General features: G+C 39.3%; 1 protein-coding gene across 3 annotated transcripts in view; it reads left to right on the forward strand.

The window, feature by feature from the left end:
- The window catches only part of shank2b (SH3 and multiple ankyrin repeat domains 2b), a 137,997-nt gene that overhangs the window by 35,450 nt on the left and 74,902 nt on the right, over positions 1 to 27,645 (forward strand). For all 3 annotated transcript variants that reach the window (XM_053682217.1, XM_053682216.1, XM_047157260.2), the window contains exon 10: positions 12,214 to 12,583. In XM_053682217.1, coding sequence (XP_053538192.1) covers positions 12,214 to 12,583 — 370 coding nt within the window. The remainder of the gene's footprint in view (positions 1 to 12,213; positions 12,584 to 27,645) is intronic.

Genomic DNA, 27,645 nt, shown 5'->3' on the forward strand with positions numbered 1-27,645 from the left:
ATACAGCCAAAACTACTGTTCTACAAACCGTCTGTCAAATGAGATTCGAGAATTCAACCGCACTCTGGTAGAAATATAATTAGTGAAGAAATTACATTTGTCATGAACATTATTCTAACGACTACTAGCCAGCTAGTTAACATTAGCTAGCTATATTACTGTAATATTACACAATCTTTAAAAAGAGATAACATATAGAATATTCATTTTTTAAAAGCTTAGCTAGGACGCACAAGAAATCATGTTAAAAACAGATCTTTTTTTTTTTTTTTTATCTTATCCTACTCTTGGGAAATATTTTTCGGTGGCTACACCCCACTGTCCTGCTTGATGAGGAATGGAAAAGTGAGTGAAAAAATTGCTAGTTTCTTTCACAATGGATCATATTTATTTCAAAATACATAACATATGCCTGAACAGAGAGGAACAATCCACAGAGTATTAGATAGGCAGCTAGTTGTAACTTAGACATGAAGTTTAGCTAGCTAACATTGGATGAGTTCCATTAAAATGACTCATTTATGACAATGATCAACAATGATCACTTTTTAGGAGAAGACATAATTTATTGCTGTGTTTGATGTTGAAATTTTCCAAACAGTACTGTGTATATTGCTTGTCCTCAAAACAATGTCTAGGTGCATGATTTATCTTAAAAACTAAACAGTCAGTGAGAAAGTCAGGTGCTTTTTGTCTTTGGGTTAGCGAGGCTGTGTTGATGGTGCTGTACTTTGTTCTTTAGAGTGTTGGTCTGAAATGTGAAGTGTTGAAAACTGGGTGTTATTTTGTATCATCACTGTTCTCCAGCTGCCCGGTTTTCCCACCATCATGGGACTTTAACACAAAACCTAGCACTAACATCAACAGTAACACCAGAGTTAGTGCTCTCTCTCTCTAAATTTTTCCATATCAACATAACATATACTCCCATACTCAGAAACTTCTGATATTTGAGCTGAATGTTTTGAACCTATCTATCACTCCTGCAGGAGCTCACAGGAGATATATGATTAATACTTGCAAGATTGACAGCAATGCTATGCAAAGTCTAATAAGCAAGCAGAGCAGGTGTGTATAGTAACGAGTAATTTTCTTTGCATAAACAGAATTAAGCTAGTGGAGAAATGAGGAGAGGGATTTGGGATGTCACATTACAATATCCAATTAAGTTAAGTGCAATTAACAATCCCTTTGACTCAGCCAATAAGGAGTTGAAAAGTGTTCCTGGCATGCAAACGACATAAATTATTCCAGAATCCAAAAGGGAAAAAAAGAACGGAATGACAACAGAAAACCAACAACACATCAAGGCTACAAAAGTTCGATGTGGTATTTTGATGGAAAATGGGTTAACCGCTTGAATTTCATCATTCTCTTCACAATATTCACATTTCGGACGTAACTCCCAACCACAAGGAAAAGATTTTTAAAAATGGCCGTGAAGGTGAAGATCTGGTGATATTGCAAACATTGCCAAAATAGTGGACACCCACAAAGATTTTTGTATGCATCTCAGTTATATGTTAGACACGTTCTACAATTGGCTAGTATCGCTGTGATTGACGGGGAGAGAAAGTAATGCAATCCTTCAACCCACACGTTAGCACATTTGCCTCACGCATCCGGGGCTGGGGGTTCAAATCCTGCCTCCGCTCTGTGTGCGCATGTTCTCCACATGCTTCGGGGGTTTCCTCTGGGTTCCGGTTCCTCTCCCCGAGTCCAAAGATTTGTGTTGTAGGCTTATTGGCATTTCCAAATCGTCCACAGTGTGTGAATGGGTGTGAGATTGTGCTCTGCGATGGGTTGGCACCCGGTCCAGGGTGTCCTTTCAGGGTCAGGGTTGTGCCCTGACTTCCCTGGGATAAGCTCCAGGCTCCCCTGTGACCTTGCATAGGATAAGCAATATGGAAAATGGATGGATGGATGGATGGACTCTCAGCCACAGATGGCCATGGCATTGTCAGGATTCAAACTCGGAATATCCGGTAGTTATTAGATTGGTAGCTTGGTTTCTCTGCCGTCTCGGTCATCTTCTGGCCCAAGAAGTGTGTCTTTTTTTAAATTGGCTGTTAAGGACCTCCAAAGCCTGTATGGAAAGCCTAACACATTTCACTCTGTCCAATGAAGTTTGTTCTCTCTTGGACAGAGGTGTGATAGAGAAGGTAGACCCTGCAGTTCCAAACAAGTGGTTCTTTTCAACCTTTTCAACAATAATTCTGGCAGTTTCTGTCCAGTGTTATGGATCGGGTAGGGTTGAACTAGCTCCTAAAGACCCTCCCTTTTGTGTGCTACAGATAACAGGTCTGGTTCAAGCCGTGCAGCTTCAGGACGCGTTCATAGCCGTGGCCCTGTTCTCATTACCCCAGAACACAGATGAAAGGACAGGCATTTCAATTCCCGCCATTCAACTTTTCCCTAGCTCCATGAGTGTGTTTGTAAGATGTTTACTGATCAGTTTGTGTCATCTGATGACCATGGATGTCAGGGCCATGTTGCATCAAGTCTTCAGCTGATAATCTTACCTGTATATTGTAGATTTGTATTTAAGTACTGCTGCTGTAAACAGAAAGACTGCCCTGTTCTCATCCCAAGACTCGTATTCTCAATCTGTACAGTACATACTGAACATCCTTTTAGCACACTTAGTTATGTTCATCTTTACTCTTTTACAATTATTTGTAATGACTATAATGTATATTGTAATGATAATAATATAATTATAATGTAATGATTTATAATCCACTATTCATTGTCACCCAGAAGGATGGGTGGGATGGGTTCCCTTTTTGAATGGTTTACTTGCAAGGTTTCTTTCCTTGCCACTGTTACCTCTGGCTTGCTCAATGGAGATCTATGTCGCTATACAACAATATAAACTGAATCCTCTATGGGGGGCTGTGGCTCAGGTGGTAGAGTGGGTTTTCCACTAATCGTAAGGTTGGCGGTTCGATTCCCAGCCCACATGACTCTACATGCCGAAGTGTCCTTGGGCAAGACACTAAACCCCAAGTTGCTCCCGATGTTAAGTTAGTGCCTTGCATGGCAGCTCTGCTACCGTGTGTGTGTGTGTGTGTGTGTGTGTGTGTGTGTGTGTGTGTGTGTGTGTGTGTGTGTGTGTGTGTGTGTGTGTGTGTGTGTGTGTGTGTGTAAAGTGCTATATAAGTGCAGACCATTTACTATTTAATAACCACACCAGTCCAAGGTCCTCTGTCCTAGTGTGACTGGAAGGTTATGAGTTCAAATCCTGACAGAAACAGCCGACCCTGTATACCTCACAAGATGGCAATGCCATCCAAATAAACAATGCAACATACTGTAATATTAACCCCTCACTTCCCATATATAAGGCACTCTCAGCAGATTTGGGTGTATATGAAGCCGCTCTATGGTTGCCATAGCTTTCAGCTATGTGTGACAATTGGCTTAAGGAATGTGGGATCAGCATGATGCTTATGCATGGCACTTGGGGGTCTTCAAGACTGGGTTATAAGCATACTATGTTAACATACTCAAGATTCAATAACAGATAGTAGTGAAACAAGCAGCAAAATAAGATATGAGAAAGGTGTATGTGCATTCCTTAAAGGCTTATATTACAATCTTGTATAATAACACACTGTATCACATTTTCATTAAACAAAAATCTTGACAGCTCTAATGAAAAAAAAAAAAGAGATGGATTTGATGGCTTATTTTTAGTATACCTATTCCTCACTTCTATGTTGAGTGATGAAGTTTAACCCTTTATTTCAGTTGCTATCCAGGGCTTTAATGAGTATTGATGTAACAAGAGCGCATAGTATTACTTTCAGCCAGCGAGGATTTGCTGTGTACAGATGAAAAGATTTTAATTGGGTGAAAACGAGTGTTAACATGCTCAGGGCTGAGACTTGGATTAAAGTTTGTGCTGTCTATCAGAGGAAAGATTAATCACAGTAGATTAAATGTGGACATACTGTAGTGTGTGTGGGTTGCTCGTCCTGTTTAATATTGTAAATACTGCATACTGAGACTCAGAACCAGGACTGATTATATGAACAAGGAAACATTGGTAAAGCACACACTGCTTGGAGGTAATTGCAGAAGAACATGCTAGAAACATAAACAGTAGAGGTTATGATTTTGATTGAATTTTGATTATTAATAAGTTCTTTGTGCCTCCAATAAAAAAAATTTTTTTTGTTTAGGGAGGGTTTTTTTTCTATTGCCTGTATTATAAACACTAATACGATCATTTGATCAATCGTGGATAATAATACTACACTTACAGTAAGTAGTGCTGGATATGACATACAATATGACATACAGTATATATTGCGATAAATTACTTCCTGATACTTTTATGTGAGTGCTCAGACTAATGTTGTTTAATTTTTCCTTGTGTTTTAAGTGTCCGTTAATTTGTCTGATTATAGTTTTATTGAATGTCTACAAAAATCAGTTGTTAAAGTTGTTAAAACTGTTAAACTTTTAAAAGTTTACACATGAGATATCTCTAAGCTTGATGTCTTGCGTTTTGTTTTTTTTTCTATTAAATCAGAGATTTTGGCATTTTGTAAATATGATTACAAGTAAGGGGTAATCCACGGCTAGGTGTGCATTACACAATTTTAAGGCACGACATGGAAGCAAAGAACCACCTGACGTGAATCTGAGTGCATTAAAATCGTGTAATGCACACCTAACCGTGGACTGTCCTGCTTATACCATGGTCACTTGCCAGCATAGACAAGTTAAAGCTGTCATTGATGTTTGCAGTGCGAAATTTGATTTAAAGGATACAAATAACAATTAATTTTTGTTAGATAATTTGTATATGGGCCGTTAGACCTAGAATGCTGCCTGCTCTAAATCAGACACAGAAATAAATTAGTGCCATAAGATTACATTTATTTGGATGAATTATAATAAATGGTTATTAGAGAGACAGAGAGAAAGAGAGAAAGAGAGATTGTGCGTGTGAATTACCTGTGTCTGTGCCACATCTCTACAAATAATGAAGCTTTGAGTTCAACTACTCTGTGCAATTGTAACTGTATGTTACTATGGTTACTATTGTTTATAGGTAGCACATTAATGTAGAACGCTGATTAAACTGACTGGAACTACCTGTGCATTCAGCAGTTTGAGCGCACACCTTCCAGCCAGAATCGAGTATTAAGACAGACCGTGGTATAAATAAGCTTATACAACATGCTTTCGTGCATCAATGCAGAATCTTACAAGGAACAAGAAACAGGTGCTGATCTTCATGAAGGGGCGTGGTCAGGGCGGAGCTGGATCAGCAGTGAACAAAATCACAAAAACCACAAAAAGTAATATGGGGCATTTAAAGAAGTTCCAGCAAATTCAAATTGAGTTGAAGCAGTGTGTAATCACAGTTACGTATTTTTTTTAAATCTTTTTTTTTTGCTGGATGTTGACCGAAACACCTAAGTTTGATATTGTGCAAATATTTGAATATTTTACTCAGTATTCACGAGAACTTTAAATCCAGATTTTGTACTTATAATCAGTATGTCGTACTGTATGTAGTTGTATATACAGTATGCAGTATGTAGCTGTATAGATTGTATAGGTCTTGGTTTTGGAGTCACAGTTCACTGTCTATAACATTCGGTCCAAATTAGCATGTGCATTAATTACTCAATTAAATATGACATCACAGCCTGGCACAGATTTCAAAATGGAACAAGGCCTTCCTCTACCACCATGCTTTTTTCCCCTCCCCTGTAAAAAAAAAAAAAAAAAAAAAAGAGCTAGAGAGAGGGGGAGGTAGAGAGAGAAATAGGGAAGGGTGAGAGAGAGAGAGAGAGAGAGAGAGAGAGAGAGAGAGAGAGTTGTGAATTGCTAGCGTGAAAGGACAGCCCACATACATGGAGAATTCACAACCAGGCAACTTGTGCTGACTAATTTAGACATCCATCCATGGGTTGCCTAGCAACACTTGGGGTTTGTTTCGTTCTTTCTTTCTTTTTTTAATTCTTGCATGTACAGCTGTTTGAGGGAGGAGAGAGGGTTAAAATCACTCCGAGACCTTTTCATTCCAGCACACGTTCATTTGCTTGTTATGCCGCCTTGCATTGTTCCTCAGCTGATTGCATCAGTGTGCAATCGACTTCTCCTCACGCCATCGCGTGAGTCTGTGACGAGGCGAACTTTAGTGAACTTCTCTGCTGAACTTCTAGTGCACATTAGTGTACTTCCGTTTCACTTCCGAAATACAGAGAGTTCTTCTAGATGATCCAGAAACACAGCTCAGATCTTCAAGTGTGTGGCTCGTTGCTGGAGTTTTAATAGAAAGGATGGGGGGGGAAGAGAGAAATAGATAGCAGGAGAGAGGACGGGGAAGGAGAAAAAACAGGGAAGGGAAAAGGAGAGATGGATGGGGCAGAAGGACAGAATAAAGTTGCAAAAGTGAAAGAATGATACATGCATAAAGGGAGAAAAAGAGATGGAGGGATGGGAAGAGAGGGGTAAGGAGATATATAGTGACAAAATAAAGGAGAAGAGAAAATAGGTCAAAAAGATGGAATGGAAGCTTGAAAAGGACAAGAGATGTAAAAAGAGAAGGACAGAGATGGAAAGAGAGAAAGGTAAGAAATAGGGAAAGGAGCAAAAGAGATGTAGGGATGGGAAGAGAGAAGAAGAGAAAGTTACAAGGAAAGAGACAGCACCCAGAAAGATGGAAGAAAGAAAAAGTGTCAAAGGAAGCTTGAAAGATAAAAAAAATATAGAGAGGAAGGAGAGACATGGGCAGAAAAAAGAGGAAAAAAAGAAAGAGAACCTAAAGGGGAAAAGCAGAAATGTAGGGAAACAAAAAAAGATTAAGGCATGAGCGAATGAGAGGAAGAAGCGAAATGGTGAATAGGGAGAGATGGAAAGGAAGAAGAAAGGGAGAAATGTTAATAAATAGAAGGAACAAAACAGAAGAGGAAATTCAGAAAGATGGAAGAAAGGAACTGAACGAGATGGAAAGGTGGAAAAGGAAGAGAGCAGGACAGAGAGCGTTAAGAAGTGCAGAAAGGAGACACAGGAGAAATAAAAGGATAGAATGAGAATAGAAAAGAAGAGAGGAAGTTGTAATGAGACAATATGTTTGGAGACAATGGAAAATTGGAGGGAGACAGAAACGGTGGAAGAGGAAGTGAAAACGAGAAGTGAAAGACAGATGAAGAGAAAGGAGGAAATAATGAGTGAGAAAGGAGGAGGGTGAAATGGTGGAGAGTGAACAGGAAGGACAGAGAAATGGAAAGATGAGGAGAAACGCGAAAGAGGAGAGATGAGGAGGTGGAGAAAGATGACAAAGTGATGGAGAGGGGAAAAATTGGTAAGAAAACAAGAGGGAGAAAGATAAGAGAGGTGGAAAGGAAGAAGGAGAAGATATGATGGGAGGAGAACAGAAGAAGAGAGGTAAGGAAGGAGAGTGAGAGAGGTGAAGGAGAAAGCTAGAGGACGGAGAGTTCAGAGATATAGAAAGAGAGAAAGCTTAAGGTGAGGGAGAAAGATGGAAAAGAAATGGCTGAAGGAAAGAGAGGAGGAAAGAGAGGAAGTAGGCGAGAGAACAGCAGAAGAGTGGAAAAGAAGGAGAACAAGAGAGAAAGAGTTCAGAGATGTAGAAAGAGAGAAAGATGTGAAGCAGAGAGAAGAGAAACAGATGGAGGGATGCAGAAGCAGAGAAGGAGAAAGATGTGATGGACAGGGAAATGAAGCTGAACAAGAGAGAATGTTCAGAGATGTAGAAAGAGAGGAAGATTCCGAGGTCACATGGCAAGAGGAGAAAAAAAACAGAGAGTTGGAGGGGTGGAAAGAGAAAGAGAGGTAGGAGGACAGATGATGTAAAAAGAACGCAAGGAGAGTGGAAAGGAAGGAGAAAGAGAGCGCGAGAGAGTGAGTTGAAAGATGTAGAAATGAAGAGAGTTTAAACGGTAAAGTGGAAAGAGAAGAAAAGCAAAGAGAAGGAGGAAATGAGGGGAAGGAGAGATGCTGGAAAGAGAACAGAAGGAAGGGTGAAGAGGAAAGAGGAGAAAAGTGAGAAAGACAAAAGAAGGAGGAGAGATGGAACAGAAAGAGGACAGGAAGGAGGGAGGGAGAAAGGGAGGGAGGGAGCTCTGAGTGAACGTGTGATGCTTATGCGCTCGGCTCCTTCCTCTCGGAGAGTCACACAAGGCAGGATGTGTGGAGGGCCGAGCGTGTGCACCGATCTCCCGCTCCCTCCATCTCTCCGTCATCCCTCATTCATCCTTCGCTCACCTCGGGAACCTCCGGCCCGGAACTCTTTCCTCTGGTCGGCTTGATAAACCAGCAGGAGACATGAAGTCCATACTGAACGCTCTGAAGAAAGAAGGTGAGAGGACGCCGCTGATGTTGAGTTCGCTGAAGATTCATGGCAGAACTTTTTGTCGAGATCTTGATATGGATTTAAAACTTGACAGATCGACACTTTGGTCTGAGCTGGGGTGTGTGTGTGTGTGTGTGTGTGTGTGTGTGTGTTGATGTGCTAACGTTTTTCTTCTCGTTGTACTGTTGATTGCATCACGTCCAAATGTAACAGGGGTTTAATTAGAGCCTCAAGAGGCTACAAATGAATTAATCGGCAGTCGACGTGGAAAGTGTCACTAAAGTGACCTCGTTTCCTGTTCTCAGATTGTTTTCAAAGTGATCTTTAACCAGGAGGGATATTTATTCCACAATAGTTTTCATTATTTCTGTTATGGATATGCCAATCTCTTGTTTTGAATCACCCTATTTCCAGAGCTCAGAGTGTTTTCGTATACTGATTGGATACTTGTTTTTTTTTGTTGTTTCTTTCCCAAAAATGAAAAAGCTGTCTCAAAGGCGCTTCTGCAAAAACACCTTATACGCCGTTATTTCCTTTCAGCTAATTATACGCTTCAGATGGAAATAATGATCATGTCTAAGTTCAGGTTGGCATTGCTTAAAAAGAATATTAATTACCACCGTATGAGTCAACATCACAAACATTCACAGGAGTAAAATTAAATTGAGAGTATAATGTCAAATGCTCACTATCAGAGTAATAATTTTTTTTTTTATCTATAATTAGGTGAATTGATGAGATGTATTGGATTCGTTAGAATTCATTTCTCGCTAGATCATCTAAGCTTTCTGAATCTTGATTTTTATGTTTAAATTGTAAAAACAATTCGCGTCTTGGCCAAATTTTTATTTACCAGAATTTTTTTCAAAGCGTTGACTTTTGATGTTTTGTTATAAACAACAACAACAACAAACTCCACCAGGAGTTATAAATAGTTACAAGTTTAATGTCAGAATTTAAGATCATTTTTTAACCTGAAGGTTCTCTGAGAACGTTTTGGTTATCGTTTCTATGCTATCCGCAAAATTCGCAAAAATGCTTGTATGGTGGGCGGGCCACATAATCTATGGCTTACAATGAACAAATCAGAACATCTTGTTATCTAACAAGGAAAAACGTTTATTTAACATCAATAGAAGGAGTCTCCAGCGTCAGCACTGTGTAACAGTCAGTAAGTTTGGGCTTTGCATTTTTTGGATTCTCTGTAACATCTTAAAGTTGCATTTTTGGGGGGTTTGTTTGTTTTTCGTCTCTTAGACGCTCTACAACATTAAAAGGTTTTTTTTTTTAAAAAGAACAACGTATCATTCATTTCTACATTAAAATTTGTAATTGCTGTGGTATAAGAGGAATAAAACACAGGATGTGCGCCACCCATGGCGTGGATAGTTTTCCTATAACAGCGCGCCCCAATTGTTTTATTCCGTATTTATAATTAACATTTCAGAGTGGTTCTCATAGTGGGGTGCTTGAAACCTAGCCGGGGGGTCCGTGTTTTTTTGTTTGTTTGTTTGTTTGTTTGTTTGTTTTTTGGTTAAATTCGGAAAACACCATTGTCCAAGGTCTTATAGTTGTTAGGGTATTTGTCAGGTCCCTTTGACTTGAACAGATTTTAATCCAAATCTCACTACCTCAAAAGCAAATATCCTATAAATAATAATGTCCTAATGTGTCCTAATGTGCCCTGTTAGTGGAATGTACAGGAACAAAAAGTTCCATGAATCTAATAAATAGGCAGAATGTTACTGTACACATTTACCTAAGTAATGGTCTGTGCTGAGAGCATGTATGGAATTTATTTTACAGTTAAATTGAACAATTAAAAAAAAATTGAGAACCCTTTGGATAATGTAGCTAAGCTGCAAAAGGTGTTAAAATATGGTTTAGCTAACTGTTAGTTATCATAGCCAACAGTATATCCCTTTTGGCGCTGTGTGCCTCACCATATTAACAGCTAATTTCCACATCCAAGGAGATATACTGCTCCGAGCAGAATCTCCAAGCTGTCATCTCGTAATGACCGTAATTATAACACGATGTGAAGACACAGCTTCCTTAGCTTTACGGTTTCAAGTGTGTTCAGTGTTGACCAGTTTGTTATTGGGAATGTAGCTGTTTTCACACCACTGTACAAGAGGAGCGCTCCTCGTGTCCATGGGAACACACACAAGGTTCTGGAAACATCACACGCAGTCGTTTGTAATGACAAAACACCCGGCAGTTAGTCTTGATTACAGAGTTTTAGTGTAGATATCATTACGAGTCTAAATGCTGAATTCCACCATGGTATTAGCAGTGAGACGCTGCGTTCTCAAGCTGTTCTCAAGCTGTTTTCCAAGACTGTGGGTTTCCTCGTTTCTGACAGCCTCTGCTTTTTGAAAATGAGGTTCCTTTAATGTCATCATTCAGAGCATCAGTAGATGAAAGTGTTATGACGAAACCCAGCGAGATGCAGCTACATCAGCCTGGTAATGGCCACGTCATGTCGACCGCACATGTGAAGGCATTGTTTATCACCACCATTATGGAGTTGTATCTCGGTGATATTTTTAACCGTGTACCTCAGAGTGGCTGTGGGACCGAGACCTCAAATGGCCCAATGTTCCTGAGATGTGCTCTAAGTTCTTCCATGGCCTGCTTCAGTGTCGCAACAGAGACATAAATATAGCTGCTAATCATGCATTCACACGGGATTTCTCACATAGCCGTGGACCGAGGCAGAGAGAACATCTCGACTGGATTTCAGATGTCACTGGAAAGTGGAGCTGAAGAGTTTGGTCAGACTTTGTGAAAGTGTACTGGGTTTACCTGAGAGAAAGAGTATGACTTGGTGGACTTTGTCACGTGCTATGGAAATGTATTAAGTCACAGTGCCAGACACATCATCTTGAGATTTTATCCTATCATAAGAAAATGGCAGGGTTGAATTCAGGCGATACCACAGCCATCCAGCCAAACCTCAGAGAGTCTGTCTCAGTGGAAAAGATGGTGTCTTGCTTATTGAACAGAGCAATGCAAACTTATCATTGTAATCTGTTAAAACAGGCCCGTGTTAGTGATCTCCTCCAGAACAGAACTGAATTAGGGATGGTATGTTAAAGTCCATATGATAACAGTATTGTGCATGTTAAGTACTGCAATTTATATTACATCACTGTTGAATGATCAAATCTGATTGGTCAGAAGCAGCTCTGATAGTAGTTCCAGCTGCAGGGCAAATCACAGGTTTTTATTAATCCACTAGTTCTACTATGTTATTGTTTCTATAGTAAGAAATAATTCACCAAATGTGTTGGTATTTAATAAAAGAAACATATATTTGTTGATATGGTGACATTTTCTGTAAAGATCATTTCGGTTTATTTAAGATTTATGGAAGGAGTCTCCAGTGTCAGCACTTTGTAACGTGAAAGTCTTCAGCAGACCCTGTGCTTTTCGGTTTCTCGTTAAAATGCCGAGTTCTGCGTTTTTTGTTTTTTTTTTGTCTTATTAACTTCAAGAAAGAGAAAAAAGGGAGGCTGTTGAGTAAATGACTGATTATAGATGCTATAATATAAGCGATAATAGGAATCTATAAAAAGATTTTTAAAAAGTGTGTATGTCATAATGTTCATTAGTAAATGATTGTATTAAAATCATAGGCAAATCATTGTGGTATAAGAGGAAGCACACACTGTTAATGTAAAATAATCCACCTTGTGGTGGTAATAACAACTCCTCTTGATGACAGGCCACATCACATTACTATGTTGTTGATTATTTTCCTATAACAGCATGCCCACAAATGGTGTATTCCTCATATATACAGGATATATTTTGTTACTATATACTTGCATACTTTATTAATAACAAAACCCTTTCTCTTTTCTCAGTGCCTTTCCGAGAGGCTCCGGCAGCGGTCGTGAGTTCAGGCAGGAGCAGGCCTCAGCAGGGTCAGACTGGCCGGAGCACTCTGGCCGCACCTCGCGTGCTCCTGCGTTCCAACAGTGACAACAACCTGAACGTTAACAAGCTCTCGGCGCCGCACACGCCCTCGCGCTCGCCCTCGCCCTCACGCTCACCGTCGCCTTCGCCCCTGCGCAGCCTGTCACCCCGCAGGCCCCAGCAGATGCAGAACAGCTCCAATGGCACGGTAAAGAGCATGGGCCGGGGGGCCAGGCACCCCCCGCGCAGCCGCTCGCCCTCGCTGGGCCGCCTGGGGGACGGCGACGCCCGCAGACACCCGCCCCAGCGCCACAGCAGGTCAGTGTCATCACACTTCCTTCGCAGTCGTAGGGGAAGTTTTGATTAGTTTAAATGCAGCACTTTCTAGACATAAGTACGGTAATTTCTTCCCACTTAACCACTCGATTCAGCTCATTAAAGGCTCAGCAGGTAGCTGATGAGGTGAAGCATGGGATGTTAGAGTTGAGTAAAGTTCATGCTGTGCATCATCATCACTGTGGAGCCACATGACCGTAGCTGTGAAGTAGTGCAGTTAGTTCAAAAGCTCAAATCAGCAACCTTTGTGTTGACGTGTCTCAGATATTATACCTTTCACATTCTTTCACAATAGAACTATTATCATATTCTGAATTAGACAGCATGTATAGCTGGACAGCTTTTAAAGCCTTCAAAAGGTTTTAAAACAGAAACCTCCAAATGTTCTTCCTGTCCCTGTACGAAAGCGTACAAACGAGGTGCCTTCTCCTTGTTAGATTGCATTTTCTTGCTACAGAGATTTCCCTGAGAACTTTGCATTAAAACACCAGCAACCTTTAGCTTGACCCAAACAACAGACTCTAATCATCTCTTAATGTTAGTTAGTTAGTTACATTTATATAGCACTTTTCTAGACAGTCATAGCGCTTTACATAGTATGGTGGAGATGGTGGGGGGGTTTCCTCAACCACCACTAGTGAGTAGCATCCACCTGGATGATGTGACGGCAGCCATAGTGCGCCAGACACCAACTATTAATGGGGAGGAGAGAGTGATGTAACCAATTCAGAGATGGGGATTATCAGGGGGCCATGATTATGAAGGGCCAATGGGGGAATTTCACCAGGACACCAGGGTTTTACGCCTACTCCATTACAATAAGTGTAACGGGATTTGTAATGACCACAGAGAGTCAGGACCTCGGTTTAACGTCTCATCCGAAAGACGGTGCTGTTTTTACAGTATAGTGTCCCATCACTATACTGGGGCATTAAGTACCACACAGACCACAGGGTGAGCGCCCCCTGCTGGCATCACTAATACCACTTCCAGCAACAACCTTAGTTTTCCCAAGAGGTCTCCCATCCATGTACTGGCCAGACTCAACCCTTCCTGGCTTCAGTGGGAGACCAGGTGAGAACTGCAAGGAGATATGGCTCTAGCATGAGTCTTTATACAGTACTGATCAAACTCATGGTGTGAAATGGATAGGTTAGGTGATTCAGTGCTAGATGCTGATTTGTCTCAAATGTGAGGACTTTTAAATGCTCTTTCACCAAATGTTCAATTGTATCGATCAACAGCTGTGGAATTATACTAGTAGGTAATTGACATCATGCCTGTCAACATCCTGACTCGAAATAAAGCCCTGTTTTACACTGTGCAATTACAGCAACTTTTCACACTGTATAACATGAAACAAATAAAATCTAAATATAACAGACTGTGTGACAAAGTGTTCTCCGTGTCAGATTATACAATGAAGCTCTTCTAACGATAGGCCTGGGATTAATGGAAGTTACTACGTTCTGCTTGTTCTGGGCTCTTGCAGAAAACAGGGTCAGTGAAATGGAAACATTCTTCAAAATCAGTTTGAGGTTACAAGGATGTTTGTTTGATTTACTTTGTGCCATAGCTACTGCCATATTTGTCGCTGTCATAGCAACGTCATCTGTGGGCAGTGGTGGCTCAGTGGTTAAGGCCACTGATCAGAAGGTTTGGGGTTCAAGCCCTATCACTGCCAATCTGTTGGTCTCTTGAGCAAGGCCTTTAACCATATCTGCTCCAGGGGTGCTGTATCATAGCTGACCCCAGGTTCCTAACAAACTGGGATATGCATAAGAATGTCACTGTGCTATAATTTATATGTGACAAATAAAGGCTTCTTCTTTTTTAAACAAAAAAACATTGACACCTACATGTTGGTCTTTTGTTAGCAGTTAACTGTGATGAATGATGCATACAGTATTTTCAGCAAACTGTATAGTCAGGGTTATAGATTTTCCAAGCGAAAATGTCTGTATGTTGATTGATCTGAATTTGTACAGTATATCCAGTATAATTTATTTAATGCAAAGAAGTGCTACTTTGTTTACTGCTGATGCTGTGAGCAGCCATGTTGATCTGACCTCACTTACTGAATTCGAAGTTGAGTAGACCGTCCTGAGCTCCAGAATAGGAATTCCATGTTAAGGGAGCGTTTTCTTTGATTTTTCCTAATTGGAATGCAGCATAAGTGTTCGTAGACCAAGATGATTTTACAATCTGCTACTTTTATCTGTGACGGCAATCCGATTTAAAGGCGACTTAATGCTAAGTCATAGTTTAAAGATGATTATGTTATTACTTCTGGTTTTTGTTTATTGGACAGCCTTTTAGCATAAAAATCATAATCGTTCCAGGAAAAACTGACTATGTTCATTATTTGTAATCAAAAACAATCTGCTGGAACCGTAATGGATTTTTTTTTGTTACTTGGTTTTCTTATTTCCATTTTGCATAATTACTGCTGGATGATAAAGCTTTGTTTGGTTCTAGTATAATTTTGCTGCTATTGGAAAACTAGCACGTCGACATGCTCCAGGATGTTCAGCGTGACACAGTTCTGTTTGGACTGATAGAGGACAGTATGTGGCAGAGACTGCAGGAAGTGCCATACTCAGCATTTTGTATATCAGTGGCCTTGTTCTACTTGTGAATGGAAACAGGTCGGATTAATCCTGTTAAAGCGGTAGTGTGTAGTGATGGTGCCTTTCTGCAGTTTCATAAAATCCTACAAATAAGAATGACATTGTTGTTGTTTCCATACTTGTTTTGGCAGTTGATATTGAAACTGACCCGTGTGTTGCAGGAGGGATAAAGATCATCTGTGGGTATAAAGAGAGCATATATGTGTGGCGGTCTTGGAAAGCCCATTGGATATCGTTGTGGCTGAATTCTGGAAAACATCCAAACAAGACCATTTTTTATTTTTGCGTATATTATAGGATAACACTTTAAGAAGCCAGAGATATATGGTTATATAAATGTTTTATTTCCTTTTTAATCTTGCTTGGCTATCTTCCTGCAAAGATCATGTTGTGTAAGCAGGCTGTTTTACAAAAGGCTGTTTTTGGTGGTAAAAGCAGTTAGCCTTCTTAAATATGTCTAAAACCTTGCTAGCTAAGTGAGATTTCCTCACACAGTGAATGTTACACTTTGATCAAGTCATTGGCTAGATACAAGCCTTAGCAAAACAGACATACACCTAATCAATTCAGTTGGTAATCAGATACTGGCTGTATAAATGCCCCATGATGCTCCTACGCTGCAGTCAGCATCAAATCTTGAACGCTACCTTTTTATTTTGGGGGTTAGCTAGAATTTAATATGCTTTAACCATGTGATTGAGATGCTTTCAAAAGAGAAACATACAGTCCCATCTGAAAGTATTGGAACTGCAAGTTTTGTTTGGTTTTGCAATACACTGAAGACATATGGGTTTGAGATCAAAAGATGAATATGAGATGATAGATCCAAATTCCCAGCTTTCATTTCCTGATATTTACATCTATATGCGTTAAACAACTTTTGTTTTGAAGCCACCCATTTTTCACGTCATCAAAAATATTGGGCTGATAGGTGTTTCTTGTTGCTCAGGTGTGCCCTGTTAGATTGATTGTTTAAACAATTAATAGCTCTGAATGTCTCCTCTTGGTTTGAGCTCTGAGTTTTGCTTGTGAGGACTGCATTTGTTGCTAAAAAGGATAAAGCAATATGAAGATCAGAGAGCTGTCTATGGGAGAAAAGCAAGCCATTTATATATATATATATATATATATATATATATATATATATATATATATATATATATATAATAACACTACAAGAAAAACATTATTTTGTAAGTTTCTTTAATTAAGTTTCTTTGGTCACTAAGATTTTGAATGTATTATCCCCAATGCATTGCAAACAACAAATTAATGGTGCTTTCAAAAAGAACTTGTGAATTTATGCTTTCACCATGGCCAGACGTCTATACAGCACTCTTGTTTTTACTTAAAAACTAGTCACAGGAAATCCCTTAGACACTGAGTAGTGTTATGGATTTTTGTCTGATTTGTAAGACATAAAAGATTCTCGATCCAGACATGACTCACTATCACAAACTTTGTTGCTTGTTCATCTGCCTTGACTTTTCTTACAGAATGTAGCACTTTCTTTTGTTATCATTACAAGCACTGATTGTGACTGATTGTGAATTTCATTTTCAACCTTAATCTTCTTCATATTTTGCACAGCTACACTTGAGTAGAGTTTTGTGCAGAGAGAAGATGATGAGCAATATCGAATACCATGTATTAAGTGTGGAATAAAATCCATCCATTTTCCAAACTGCTTATCCTACACAAGGTCACAGGGGAGCCTGGAGACTATCACAGGGAACTCAGGACACAAGGCAGGGGACACCCTGGACAGGGTTCCAACCCATTACAGGGCACAATCACACACACACACACACACACACACACACACACACACACTATGGACAATTTGGAAACACCAATTAGTCTACAACACATGTCTTTGGACTGGGGGAGGAGAAACCGGAGTACCCAGGATAAACCCCTAAAGCGTGGGGAGAACATGCAAAGTCCACTCACACAGGGCAGGGGAACAGATTTAAACCTCTAACCCCAGAAGTGTGAGGCAAATGGTTTAAAATTTTTATAATTATAATTGGGCTTAATGCTGAGGAAACATCCGCAAAACAATTTATAGCAGCTATAAACAGTCAATACCTTACCACTTTCTGTTATCATGATGTCATGTTAAGGAGAAACCATGCTGACACTGGAGACTCCTTCCTTGAATCTTAAGTAAACATCTTACAGAAAACAATTACATGTTTTTTTTAAAAAAATCTGTTTACGTGGAACGTCTGCTATACCAGTCTCTGTGTACGCGCAGAATATTAACCTGTGATTTGCCTTGCAATCTTTTGACCAATCAGAATTGAGAATTTAGCAGCACATGTGGTATAAAAACAATCACCACGAATGACATAATTGTCTACAACTAGGACATATTTGAATAAATTTCGTTTTTAACTCAGGTGTTCTTTTTCTGTAGCACTTTACGGTATGTAGAGAATATCTGCCATCTGTACTATCCCTCTAGGCCATAAAATGGTAACATGGATTTGAGAATTTGCCCGTTAAATGGATTAGCTGTGGAAATTGGAGTGGGCAGAACACCTGATCTGCTCGGCAGAGGCCCAACGACTCAATGATTTTGGATACAGAGAAAAATGAAATAAAGTTATGATGTACAGAGAGTGCCAGCATTTAACACAAAACTGGAAGAGGAAGCTGGTCACAGAGAGGTAGATAGGAGCATCAGAGCTTGTGTGTATGTGCGGATGAGCATGTGTGACAGCAAATGTCTGGTTCAGAGTGTGTGTGTGTGTGTGTGTGTGTGTGTGTGCGTGTATGAGAGGAAAAGCGAGGGAGGAGGAAGTGTGTGTATTTGTGCATGTGTGACAGCAAAAGCCTGGTTGACAGCATCCTTGTATGCATGTGTATGTGTGTGTGAGCGAGTGTGTGCATGCGTTTGTATGGAAGTGTGCCTGGGGGTGTGCGAATCTTGTCACTCGTCGGCAGTTCGGATGAGCGAGCGGCCTACTGTAACTGGGCCATGCCAATTACTCACTGCCATGGCAAAAAAACCATCTAATTAGATGTAGATTTAAAAGGGAAGAATGAACTCCTCTGGTATTTGACCCTGTTCTCCTCACACTCGTCGGTTCACTGCTCTCTGAGCTCAAATATGGCTTCTCGCAAAAACGGCTTCTCTCTTCTTCTTCTTCTTCTCTCTTCTTCTTCTTCTTTAGTGGAGGATGTGTCTGTCTGGGGCTAGATTTTCCCACCTCCTTCTTTTCACGCTGCTATCCATGTCAGCAACTATGTCCCAAAATGCTTGAATCCTAGTCAAGACTCTTTTACGCTGTGCAAAAAAAATTTGTACTTGTATACTACGTGTATGAGATGATCCCAATAAAACCTTGGCTGAATTCTATAACAGACGGCATGATAACATGCCCTCTGTGTCAGATTATACAACAAAGATCAAGGCAACATCTGGTGCCTTCAAAAATGCTTGCGAATTTGTGTGTTTAACATGTTACAAACATATAACGCAATTTAAACCATACAAACAATGAGCCTCATTTATCAAGCTGTGTACGAATGGATTCGTTTGTAAATTGTTCGTTTGAGGACTTTGGCATTCATGAAAATCCTCTAATTCTGGAAAAACGTTCGTATTCTACACGTGTGTGTTAATTCATGTATGAGAAGACTGACTAATGTAAACCTCGAAAGATTGGCTTCAAATCACATAATTTGCGATGAGTTACTGTACTTTTATACTGTGTAGGTATATATATATATATATATATATATATATATATATATATATATATATATATATATATATATATATATATGGATTATGCAGTTAACTAAAGAAATATTAAATATGGCAAAAATAAAGCAAGCAAGCCAAAGTAAATGCATAAATTAACACAAATAAGACCAGTCATTCAATTAAGAATGCAGCTGTTTAAAAGGAGGACAGACTCAGGTAGTGTATAAGTCACTCTTGTTTTTTTGTTTTTGTTTGTTTGTTTGTTTGTTTTTTTGTAATGCTGTGCAACACTTATTAAAACCAGCACTAAGTGATCGATAAGTGGATAAGGATATCTTGTATGGTTCAAGCTGCAATCTGTTATATACTTCCAAACCAGTTCCTTTTCACCTCACTTCATTCACATCTAATACACATTTTCCATCATTTGGCTCCAGATTTTGGCCTTTCAGGTGCCATTATGTTGTTCCATAATACATTTTTTCATTGGCACAGACAATAACTTACTCTGAGTGCCTCGGAGAAACTCTTTTTGCCTTTCGCTCGTCATTTCAGTGCTGTGAGCTTTGTCTTTTATGGAGTTTTGTGGGGGTCACAAGGTGCAAATCAGCTGTGCCGTGCAAACACCTGGTAATTACGGGTGATTGGTATTCGTCAACATACACACTTGAGTATGAAAAAAATCAGCACTTACGAAACTTTTGTAACTCTGATTTTTTTTTATTTTTTTTTTAAGTTTGGCTTACGCAAACATTACACACAACTTTACTAAAAGACTGGCACGCTGTGAGGAAAAGAACTGGGAAATATGGATATTATATCAAGCTATCATTTAAGTTCATATCTTTTATACAGACAGTGTAAAGGCAAATAGACAGTGAATTAGACAGTGAAACAAGACAAATAAGATTTCTTCTTCTTCTTCTTATTATTATTATTATTATTATTATTATTATTATTATTATTATTATTATTATTATTATTTCTGAGCTGTGCTTCTCATGCAGTTTTCTTTATGCATTTTCTTGTGCTAACCTGGACTGCCTGTTCTCTGACCCAATCTGTAGACAATGGTTCTTGGAAAAACCTAAATAAAATGCCTCTGCTTGCATATTCTGAGGCATCTGGCACCCATATGATACAGAATCCTCCAAGCTGCTCTCAGATGAGCGTATAAAAAGTGTGACTTTTGACACATTTTGCCAGTGTGCTAAGTCTGGCATCCACATAAAAAAAAAAAAACCTTGTGAATATGGTTTTGGCCTCCATAGCTATGTGTGCTGCTTGATGGGGATCTGTCCCTAGTTACAGCAGCAGTTGCTATGGCCATGGCCGTATGGTGTGTGTGTGTGTGTGTGTGTGTGTGTGTGTGTGTGTGTGTGTGTGTGTGTGTGTGTGTGTGTGTGTGTGTGTGTGTGTGTGTGTGTGTGTGTGTGTGTGTGTGTGTGTGTGTGTGTGTGTGTGTGCTCTGTGGTGTATTAGATAATGTGCCTGCTCCTCAGAGGCTCAGAGGGAAAGTGAGGCAGCTGCAGTCAGTTCTGATGTCATTGGGTAATTGCAGGTTTGGTGGATGGCTGTGATGGCTGGAGAAAGAAGGAACAGAGGAATGTGCTTCTCTTCTACCGTGTCAAGCACCGTGTGTTGATGTGCGGTACTAGATGTAGTCAGGATTAGGTAACCTAGGAGCTTGTTTGTGGCTATGACTAGAACAATGTGATGCAACCTTATATCCCTATATCACTTGACGTATATTGCGGTATACAATGTCACGTTTATAAAACACGTCGATATTAAATGTCATGTACTACATGGCAGCAATTTTTTTCACCTCATCCTCATTACTAATGGTCGTTCCTGGCTCGAATTTACTCTTGGTTGCCATGGTTTCCTTGGGAGTGCGTGGCACCTAGCATCAAGTTCAATGGCCATATGCATATTCAGATTTTTCTGTATGTGTCACGTTTATTTCGCATCACCAAATGAGCTAATTATTTGCACGCATATTAAAATATGTTCATTTGGCCTCCTTTGTTAATATGAGCAAATTTATTCGTAAATCATTCATAAGTACATTTACACAAGAAATGTGGTATAATGAGGGGGCACAGTGGCTTAGTGGTTAGCATGTTTCCCTCACACCTCCAGGGTCGGGAGTTCGATTCCCGTCTCCGCCGTGGAGTTTGCATGTTCTCCCTGTACTTGGGGGTTTCCTCCCACAGTCCAAAGACGTGCGTTGTAGTCTGATTGGCATTTACAAATTGTCCGTAGTGTTTGATTATGTATGCGGTTGTGCCCAGCGAGGGGTTGGCACCCTGTCCAGGGTGGCCCCCACCTTCTGCCCTATGTGCTCCCCATGACCCTGTGTAGGATAAGCATTGGCACAAGCAAATATCTGACTAGAATCCAAAAAGATAGATAATGGACAGCAGATTCCGAAAAGATTTTGTGTCCTTCTTGGTTTCTGGATGACAATATAAAAAAGTGGCGGTGTTTTTACAATTTATATGCAAATTCACTTTTGTTTTGCTTCCATGTTCATGTGTATATAAGCTTATGCATTCTATTCAGTAGTTGCAGAGTCTTGCCAAATTTTCTGTAATGAGTATGCTGTGTGCATTGTTATTATGATATCTTGAAATCAGCTTTGGATTGCCAAAGCTGTATAACTCTCTCTCTCTCTCTCTCTCTCTCTCTCTCTCTCTCTCTCTCTCTCTCTCTCTCTCTCTCTCTCTCTGAGTCTCCATTGTTACAATTTTTATGATGGTTTTTCATTTTAAAAACTCATTAAAAACATGACCTAAATCTTCTCAGCAGCTGTTATCTTCATTCTCAAGCTTAAAATTTGCATCTTCATTGACATAACTGTAGTCACTTGATTTGGTTGTGACTCATTATGGTCTCTAATAGCTTAACACTGTCAATGGACAACTGTCAATAGACCATTCCTTCATCCCTTTTATCTTTAGTCAGGATCACAGGGGATCTGGAGCTTACGTCACTAAGCCAGGAACACTGGGCACAAGGTGGGAAAACGGCCTGGATGGGACGTCAGTTCATCACAGGGTCTTGAATGTTGAGAAAATATTGACTTTTCACAAAGGTTGGTGTATCAAAGATATGAAAAGTATTATTTACTATGTAGAAGTATGACGTGTACATGACCACCCGATTGCTCCATAAACGTCTGAAACACAGAATACACTGACTATTCAGAGATATCAGGTTAAATATTCTTACATGTAAACATTTTCTGAATGGCTTCTTTTTTTATTATTGCTGAGCTCACACTGTCTTTAGAATATCGTTTTCTTTTGCAGTGGTATGCCATAAATAGCTCTGTGGGTGAGACTATTCACATGCCATCTTAACCGATATCTAATACTAAGTGGCCCTATTTCTATATCACCTCTTTTGCATAATTAGCTCAGCCCACATCAGCTTTTTTTCGTCCGGAAATAAGAGCCGTGCTCTTATGCAACGTATCCCCGGGTGGAAAATCTCACTGCCGCTTTGACAGCTGTGTTAAGAGCATTGGCAGCTCGATTGCTCCAGCAATATTAGAGTCCCAACTGACTTTGTGGAAATAAAACTCTCAGTCATTCACAGTCTGTAGTGATGCCTTCATTGAAGATGGAAAACATGGCTGATGTTTTGCTGCAGATATCTGCGGCTTTCAGAGATTTTGGAATATAGTGCTGAAATGAGGAGCGTGATTCCACATTTGGGGTGCCTGATACTTTTAGTTTTTTAAAGTTTAAAGACATTTTAAAGACAGGAAAAGTAGCCTTCACAACAACCTATGTGCATATAGTAAATGACTTAAAACATTAGTAAAACCTCTAGTGCACTTGGAAAACAGTCTATAATCATTCAAATGGTTTCCTTTATGTTATTAAAAAAATGCAGATTATAGTAAGTTTTTAGTATCTGGAGGTTTGCTTTGGGTTGTTGTCATGCTGAAAGGTGAAATTCCTCTTCATCTTACAGTAAGTGTTTTAGGAGAAGCCTTAAGGTTTTGTGCTAAAATTGACTGGTATTTGGAGCTATTCATTATTCCCTCCACCCTGATTAAAGCCCCAGGTCCAGCTGAAGAAAACAGGCCCCAAAGTACGATGCTACCACCACCATGCTTCCCCATGGGGATGGTGTTCTTTTGGTGATGTGTTGTGTTTTTTGTGCCAAACATGTCTTTTGGTATTATGGCCAAAAAGTTCTGAGACTTTGGTCTCATCAGACCATAACACATTACTGAGATTGAATGTATTTTTAATTTGTTTTTTTGGTTAAAAAGGCTTCCGTCTTGCCACCCTACCGCATAGCCCAGACATATGAATGAAGAATTCAGGAGATTGTTGTCACATGTAGGGAGCAACCCGTATTGCAGAAGTTGCTGCAATTCTTTTGATGTTGCTGTAGACCTCCTGGCAGCCTCCCTGACCAGTTTTCTCCTGATCTTCTCATCAATTTTAGAGGGACATCCTGTTCTTAGTAGTGTCACTGTCGTGCCATATTTTCTCCACTTGTTGATTATTGTCTTTACAGTGTTCCATGGTATATCCAATACTTTTGAAAATTTTTGCAACCGTAATCTCCTGATTGCTATTTTTCATCAATGAGATCCCGTACCTGCTTTGTAAAGCGCTTTGCGGCCCATGGCATTTCTAGTTGGATGTTACCATGAAGATTTTGGGGTTAATCCGTCACTTTAATTGAAGTAGCAGGTGTATACTAATTGGTATTTAACATGAGTTTTTATGTGATTGGTAGATTCTGAACACTGTCACTTTCTCAGTTATAAAAGGGTGTACACACTTATGCAAGCTGGGTATTGGAAGTTTTTTCTTTTTCTTTTTTTTCCCCCAAAAAAACATTTCTGGGTGTTTATCACTTGATATTTATATATTGCAATTTCACAATAAAGGTGAAAAAAGTTCTGACATGATTTAACATTTTTTCACACCAAAAAACCTGCTATTTTAACAGGTGTGTAGACTTTTTATATCCACTGTATATAAAAGGAGACGAAAGTGCAGGGAAGAAGAGTCAACAGAGGAGAGGAGAGGGGGAAAAATCAGGACAAGAACAGGGAACGATGTCCCAAAAAAAAAAAAAAAAAACTAGGTGGGCTGATGCCTGACCTCATCTCAAAGGATTAAATTATGTCAATGTTTTGATGAATGATTCGGATTAAATGTATTTATTTTAGCTGCATGATTCAAGTTTCCAGACTCATTCAGCACAAGAGCCATCATTTAGTGTTTGAGTTGAAGGCCATTTTGGTTAGCAATAAATTACTGATGAATGTCTCATAGAATACATTAACTATACACAAATGACAGTCTACTGCAGTTTTTTCTTAAGACTATCATTATTTATACTAATTTCTATTATGCCTCTTTTTTTTGGTAAAAGACCCACTGTAATCCCAACCCTGACTAAATGTATTTTATTTAGTTTAAATTTCATTTTAAATTAATTTTAATTTAAATGTATATTTATTTATTTACGTCATATTTGAAAAGCAAATGTGTTTATTTATTTATCTCTATCTGCTATTTATTTATTTATATTTATCTCTCTTTTTTTTGGGGGGGGGGGGGGCTGTTAGTGATGCCCCCCCATAAACATCTTGACATCTTTTACCCTTTCTCACTGTCTGTGAAAAGTCAATATTTCCTGATTTCCTGTTTCATAATTGGCTTTTAACATGATTGCCTCACAACAAACTGCTTTAAATAACATTTAACAAACACGTGTTGACTGTTTTGCGTCATTAGACACCTTGATGGCATAACACTGAAATAAATTCACTAGAGTCTGTCAACGGAGAGGGGAACAGTAGCTTAGTAGTTAGCACACTTGCCTCGCACCTCTGGGGGCTTGAATCCCGCCTCCACCCTGAGTTCCCTGGCTCTCCAGGCTCTCCTGTGACCCTGTGTAGGATAAGTGGTACAGAAAATGAATGGATGAATGTTACGGGGGATACAAAAACTGCTGACTCAGGCCATGTTGTAGCAGGTTTTTGTGATGAAATCATTATCAAATAAAAACAGAATTCTGTTTTTAGAATTCTGCATTTCTTTCAGCTAGAGGTTACCTGCAAAAAACTGCAAAAATCCTGCAAAAATGACCTGTTCCCTTCATCTTTATTTCTATTCTTTTAATTAAAATTCTAATATATCTACAACCGGCAAATCTCAATAAATGCACTTGCCTTAAAAAGGGCCCCTTTTTTTTTTAGATCTGGAGTATCCAGCTCGTGCTCTAGTGAGCTGGAGACCAGCACTATTTGCTAAACATGACCTCTTTGATCGATCACGTTAAAATGATTGCAATTTTAAATCTGCTGTACCGCTGTGTTGTCTATCACAGGCAATACCACATCTGCATAAACACAGTTACAAATTTAATGAATCGATTCCAACATTACTACACATGCAGTTCAATCTGAAAGCCTACTCTTTCACTGATTCCTCTCAGAGCATATGAAGAATTGATATGTCATTAATGATGAAGGAGTTCTACTAATTTCCAGGTCACAGCCTGAAGTATGAAGGATTAAAGAAGCATCATTTAGAGAACTAAGAAACACACAGGTTTTGGGTTAGATTGTGGGTGACTGCACAGTACTGGAACGGTTGTGTTTACCACAACTGGAAAAATTTTAATAATATAAACTACCTGCTACTTACAATGTAATTAAATGGGGTTATATGTCATGAATCAACAAAAATATTCTAGAATATTGAAGTGTGGGGAAAAATCTATATAGTTTGCAATATTATTTACAAATAAAAAAAACTTAAATACATAAGTTTCATCCACTGGTGTGAAACAACAAAATTAGTTATTTAATTAGTTGCCATCAGAAGTCACATAATTAGTTGAATGGAGTCGACCTGTGTGCAATTACACTGTCACGGGGTCTCAATATGAATACACATGTTCCTGGAAGACCCCCAAGTTAGTTAGAGAGCATAACTAAATGAACAGTGCAAGGAAGACAGTATCAATTAGGGTTTAGTTTAAAAAAAAAAAAAAAAAAACTTTAAACATCCATTACTTCCATTATTAAAACATGGAAAGAAGATGGCTGTGACTCCACTAAAAGTCAGTGATCAGGTAATAAGAGTATTAGTCAGAGAAAAGCTCAGACAGGAAAAGCTGATCATAGCCTGGACACTGCAAATCTGCACTGAGCAATATGAAATCTCGTTTGCGAAAGATATACTGGCAACTCAGGAAATGTGGAAAACTTTTTGGTCTTGGCAAAAATCACTACTTTTGGTTGAAAACCAGCACTGTTCATCACCCTCAAAACACTATCCACATAGTGAAGCATGGTGGTGGTAGCATGGCAACGGTCATTGATTTTCAGTTTTTTGTTTGTTTCTTTGTTTTGTTTTTGTGTGTGTGTTTGTGTGTGTTTATTGCATTAAAAAACATTTTCTGATCCACCTTTTTTTTGATAATGGAATAATTATATAATATAGAGTACGTGCTGTATGTGCTGTATGTAATATTATCATAAAAAGCTGGCTTGTGAGGAAATTTTTTTTGATTAAGCCAGTGTGTTTAAAATCTAGTGTAGTAGTATTTATATAATTTTCTTAACCAAGGCACAGAGTGAATAGTTTTTAAACTGTAAATAGCGCCAATATCAGTCTCTCATTTGTGAGAAATGTATTAGGCCAGGGGTAATCTTAGGAGAAGAGTGCTTATGTAGCGCAGCAGATTTTGAGGACTACATGCTTGGGACGTGATTTGAACATAAGCAAAGCAAAAAAATGTGAACACTCACAGTTTTTTTTTTTTTACATTTCACATCATAAAACAGCTATAGTTAAAGTGCTGGTAGCTGTAGCTATGCCTTTGGCGTTGACATTGGACTGTCTCCCAGTAGAGGCTTATTAAAGGGAAAGTCACATAAAGGGCAAGTGTAGGTGCTTCGTCCCAATTTCCTCCTGCTCCTATAGGCCGCAGTGAGCCTCGGTGAGGGGCGGGGCCTTTTCTGTACGATGGGGGTGGGTCACGGTGTAGGTGGAAAGGAGGTCATTTGCGTAATTAGGCCTTACAGGTTCTGTGGTAGAGATGAACGATAGTGAAAAAATATTCAAGGACACGTCTAGATGTTGTGGAAAATAACACACAGAGTCCAGGAGAATTTGTGTACTTTTATTATACATTTTTATTTACGTCACTCCTAAACTCTGTAATTGTTACAGAAAATTTGAAACACAATTTGTAGCTCTATAAATGATTTTAAATCCAAATTGAAAACATACTTATATGTAAGTAAGTATATAAAGTAAATAAGTATAAATTGGCTCTATATATTTATTATAAATAGAGAGAGCGTTAGCACGTTCGCCTCACACATCCAGGGTCGGGGGTCGATTCCCACCGTGGCCCTGTCTGTATGTGTGGAGTTTCATGTTCTCCCTGTGCTGCGGGGGTTTCCTCCAGGTACTCCGGTTTCTCCGGTCTGTTTGGCATGTCCAAAGTGTCCATAGTGTATGAATGGGTGTATGAATGTGTATGTGATTGTGCTCTGCAATGGATTGGCGCCCTGTCCAGGGTGTACCCCGCCTTGTGCCCCACGCTCCCTGGGATAGGCTCCAGGTTCCCTGCAACCCTGAAGCATAAGCGGTATAGAAAATGGATGGATGGATATACATATAACCTATTTATAGTGC

Source organism: Ictalurus punctatus, chromosome 8 (assembly GCF_001660625.3).
Source record: "Ictalurus punctatus breed USDA103 chromosome 8, Coco_2.0, whole genome shotgun sequence".
Taxonomy (NCBI): domain Eukaryota; kingdom Metazoa; phylum Chordata; class Actinopteri; order Siluriformes; family Ictaluridae; genus Ictalurus; species Ictalurus punctatus.